This window comes from Carlito syrichta, unplaced genomic scaffold (assembly GCF_000164805.1).
Source record: "Carlito syrichta isolate Samal-C Ts95f unplaced genomic scaffold, Tarsius_syrichta-2.0.1 Scaffold307014, whole genome shotgun sequence".
NCBI lineage: Eukaryota > Metazoa > Chordata > Mammalia > Primates > Tarsiidae > Carlito > Carlito syrichta.
The window spans coordinates 26026-29905 of NW_007251110.1; the positions used below are offsets into that span (position 1 = coordinate 26026).

The 3880-nt window shown below is 57.6% G+C and overlaps 1 protein-coding gene across 1 annotated transcript in view; it reads left to right on the forward strand.

Annotated features, from left to right (window-relative positions):
• FAM234A (family with sequence similarity 234 member A) overlaps positions 1–3880 on the forward strand; it is a 12635-nt gene that overhangs the window by 6565 nt on the left and 2190 nt on the right. The window contains exons 4-9 of the mRNA XM_008063725.2: positions 1501–1631; positions 2086–2218; positions 2400–2529; positions 2902–3042; positions 3359–3434; positions 3659–3814. Of these exons, the coding sequence (XP_008061916.1) occupies positions 1501–1631; positions 2086–2218; positions 2400–2529; positions 2902–3042; positions 3359–3434; positions 3659–3814 (767 nt within the window). The remainder of the gene's footprint in view (positions 1–1500; positions 1632–2085; positions 2219–2399; positions 2530–2901; positions 3043–3358; positions 3435–3658; positions 3815–3880) is intronic.

Sequence of the window (3880 nt, forward strand, 5' to 3'; positions counted from 1 at the left end):
TTTTTTTTTTTTTTGAGTTGAAGTCTGACTCTGTCACCCAGGCTGGAGTCCAGTGGCACGCTCACGGCCACCCCAGTGTTAACCTGCTGGGCTCTGGTGATCCTTTCGCCTCAGCCTTCTAAGTAGCTGGAACTCCAGGCACGCATCACCATGCCCGGCTAATTTTTGATTTATTAGTTAGAGACTAATTTGTCCAGGCTGGTCTCAAACCTGCAGTTTCAAGGCAATCCACTTTCCTCAACTTCCCAAAGTGTTGAGATTACAGACTAAGCTACTGAGCCCGACTGAGGAGTCAGTCTTAAAAAAGGGTTTCGAGCCGGGCTCGGTGGCTCAGCCTGTAATCCCGTGCCTTTGGGAGGCTGAGGTGAGTGTCTTGCCTGAGCCCGCGGGTTTGAGACCCGCCTGGGCAGCGAGACCTCATCTCTACAATAAATCAAAAAATCAGCCAGGCGTGGTAGCGCATGCCTGTAATTCCGGCTACTTGGAAGGCTGAGGTGGAAGGATTGCCGGAGCCCAGCAGGTGGAGGCTGCGGTGGCCGGGAGCAGCCACTACACTCCAGTCTGGGCGACAGAGTGAGACTCCAACTCAAAAAGGGTTTCGATGAGATGGTGTCTGGGTAAGAAGTGGTTAACCTGTGGTCAGCAGGTCTACCTCTGAGCATGTAACCATGCCCATTGCCTTCTGTGTGCTGGGCAAAGAGAAGGGCCACTCCACTGTGGTCTTCATGGGGCTAAAGGACACCTCTGTGACCCCAGCAGGAAGCAGGGGTCCTGAGGGGCCTTGAGAGCTATGGGCAAGGTCAGGCTTTGTCCGCCTAGGTGAGGAGGATCGGTGTTGGTCCTAGGTGTTCTAGAACGGTACTTGTTTCCTACCAACCATTAGGAAACGCAGATCGGAGGCAAAGAAGGGAGAGCTCTTCAGCTCCCAAGAATGGCACCTCCAATGCTTTGGTATGTTGCCATCTGGTCTCCTCACAGGGCTATGTCGTGTGTTCAGTGGCACCCACTATTCCTTCACAAAGGAGGTCATGTGGTCCTCATCCTCCCACTGGCTCCTCTGCTTCTGAGTGCACAGTGCTTTGGGGTCTCAGGGTGGACGCCCCACCTCAGACTGCCGTGTTGGAGACTGTGCTGGTACTGGGCAGCTGGGTTTTTTTGTTGTTTTTTTTTCGAGTTGCAGTCTCACTCTGTTGCCCAGACTGGAGTGCAGTGGCCACTCCTGGCTACCACAGCCTCAACCTGCTGGGCTCCGGCGATCCCTCTACCTCAGCCTTCCAAGTAGCCAGAATTATAGGCACGCGCTACCACGCCCAGCTGATTTTTTGATTTATTGTAGAGATGAGGTCTCACCAAGTTGCCCAGGCGGGTCTCAAACCCGCGGGCTCAGGCAATTCACTCAGCCTCCCAAGGTGCAGGATTACAGGCTGAGCCGAGCCTGGCTCTGGGCAACTATTTAAGGAAACTTGGAGCCACACTCAGCAACTGTGTGCTTGGCTTTAGGGGAAACCCTGTGGAGCCACGCCAGCAGCCTCAGCCAGAATGCCTTCATCCTGAGGCCCCTGCTCCAGGTGCCTGACGTGGACGGCGATGGGGCCCCAGACCTGCTGATGCTCACCCAGGAGGAGAAGCAGGTACAGGCCTGGTCCAGATCCCCCACAAGTCACAAGACCCAGGCCATGCAGCCCTGCTTGCCTCCATGACCACTTCCCAGGCAGAATTTGGGTCTCACCATCTGGCGGGACTTCCCTGGGTCCCTGTTCCTGATGCCCATGCACCCAGTGTGCTGGGAGGGTGCGCCTCTGTTCGGCAACCCGAGGCCTTCCCAGGAGTAGCAGATCTCACACTCCTGTCGGTGCCATCACAGTGTTGGGGTGAAGCTCTGGACAGGGGCATCTGTGGCCCATGCTGCCCTGCGCCATTCAGGCAGGCAGCACCACAGGGAGGCACACACATCTGACATAAAAGCGCTCCTTCCTCGGAACACAAGAATGCTGGCTGCTTATCCTTTGGCATCACTCATCTAAATGCCCCACCCTCCTGAGTGCTGGGGTTGTCTGTATTGCCAGCTGCCCTGTGTCATTGCAGGTGAACAGTTACATCTACTCAGGCAGCACCGGGCTCCAGATTGGCCACAGAGGCAGCCTCGGTGTGGATGGAGAAAGTGGCTTCCTCTTGCATGTCACCAGGACTGGCGCTCACTACCTCCTCCTTCCCTGTGGTGTGTCTTGCCTGGCTTCCCTCTTTGAGGCATGCTGGTCTTAAAAGGGTGGGCTCAGCGCTCTTGAAGGAAACCACATGTGAGGGATCACAGCTGCTCTGTGGCCTGGCAGCCCCCTCCAAAGCCTCTCCTGGTCCTCCACGTGAGTTGGTAACCTCAGGCTCTTGTGTGTCTTGAACAGCAAGTTCCCTCTGCGGCTACTCTGTGAAGGGTCTCTATGAGAAGGTGGCCCAGGGAAATAGCCCATTCAAGAAAGACCCCCTGTGGGAGGACATGCTCAACACCACCACCCACCAGGTGCTTCCACACAGGTCAGTCTTTCCTCACACAGAGGCATTGGCCTTGCTGCTCAGCTCGCCAGGCTCAGTGTGCGGACAGTCCGTGCAAGAGGTGAGCAAGGGGGGCACCAAGACATCGCTGGTGCATAGGGTGAGGCCACCCTGGGCTCAGACACAAGATGCTGGCAAGCCAAAGTCGAGTAGAGACCCAGGAGAAGGTTTCTCAATGGGTGCCTGCCTTTGCCCCCACTGGGGGCCTGGTTTTCTATTTTCAGGCTGGAGAATGAGAAATGTGGGGATGTGGGCCTGAGAGAACAGCCCTGGGACAGGTAGTGCTTAGCGTCCTGCCCTCCCCGGGTTCTGAGACCCTGGGGACTCTGCACCTTCCCCCACCCCTCTTGTCAGCTCTGGTGCAGTGCACCACCTGATGCATGTCCCAGGGAAAGCTGGCGCAGATGTGCTCCTTGTGGGCTCGGAGGCCTGTGTGCTGCTGGATGGGCAGGAGCTGATGCCCCGCTGGACTCTCCGTATGGCCCCAGGCCTGAGGTATGGGCTCTCCCCCAGGGAACGCAGTCACTGTGCCCTTCGCGGTGCCCAGGCGTATCCCACTGGCGGGTGAGGAGGCGGCCTGGGGATGAGGGCCGAGGGAACAGACAGGGACGGGACTGTGCGCACTGCCAGGCATGGCCTATGCCTGCTGCTGCCTGGGCTCGGGCATCAGCTCCTTGCCTGAGGCCCAGCATGGGTAGCCCCAGCCCCATCTAATGGCAGCCACAGGAACCAGCGGGCCTGTCTCTGGTGTTGCCTCTATCACAAGCTCCTTACAAAGGCCCCGGTGAGCTCTTCTTCCCTGTTCCTCCAGAAGACCTGTCTTCGGCTACTACAAACCAGACACCTTAGCCGTGGCTGTTGAAAATGGAACCAGCATTGACAGACAGGTGTGGCATACTTCCTTCGGGGTCACGCTTTTGTTCTGAGCTTAGGGTAAACTGGTCTGAGCAGACGGAGCCATGGCCCAGAAAGCTGCTGCCTCGAATGGCAAGCAGGTTCCGCTGCTCCCAGCAGCTGTCTTCAGGGCCACGTGGCCAGGGCACATGTGCCTCTGTGAACCCTGAGCCTGTCCCGGTACCCAGGGACCCCACAGTGTCCCCTCCTTCCCTAGATCCTGCTTCTAGACCTCAGCACTGGGGCCATCCTGTGGAGCCAGGCCCTCCCAAGCCTTCCTGGGGGCCCACCGTCTGCCAGTCTTCCCACTGCAGACCACCGCTCAGCCTTCTTCTTCTGGGGCCTCCATGAGCCAGTTGGCACCAATGAGACGGTACACACCCTTGGGCAGCCATGCTAGGAGCTGGGGTGAGGCCCAGTCTTTTTTTTTTTTTTTTTA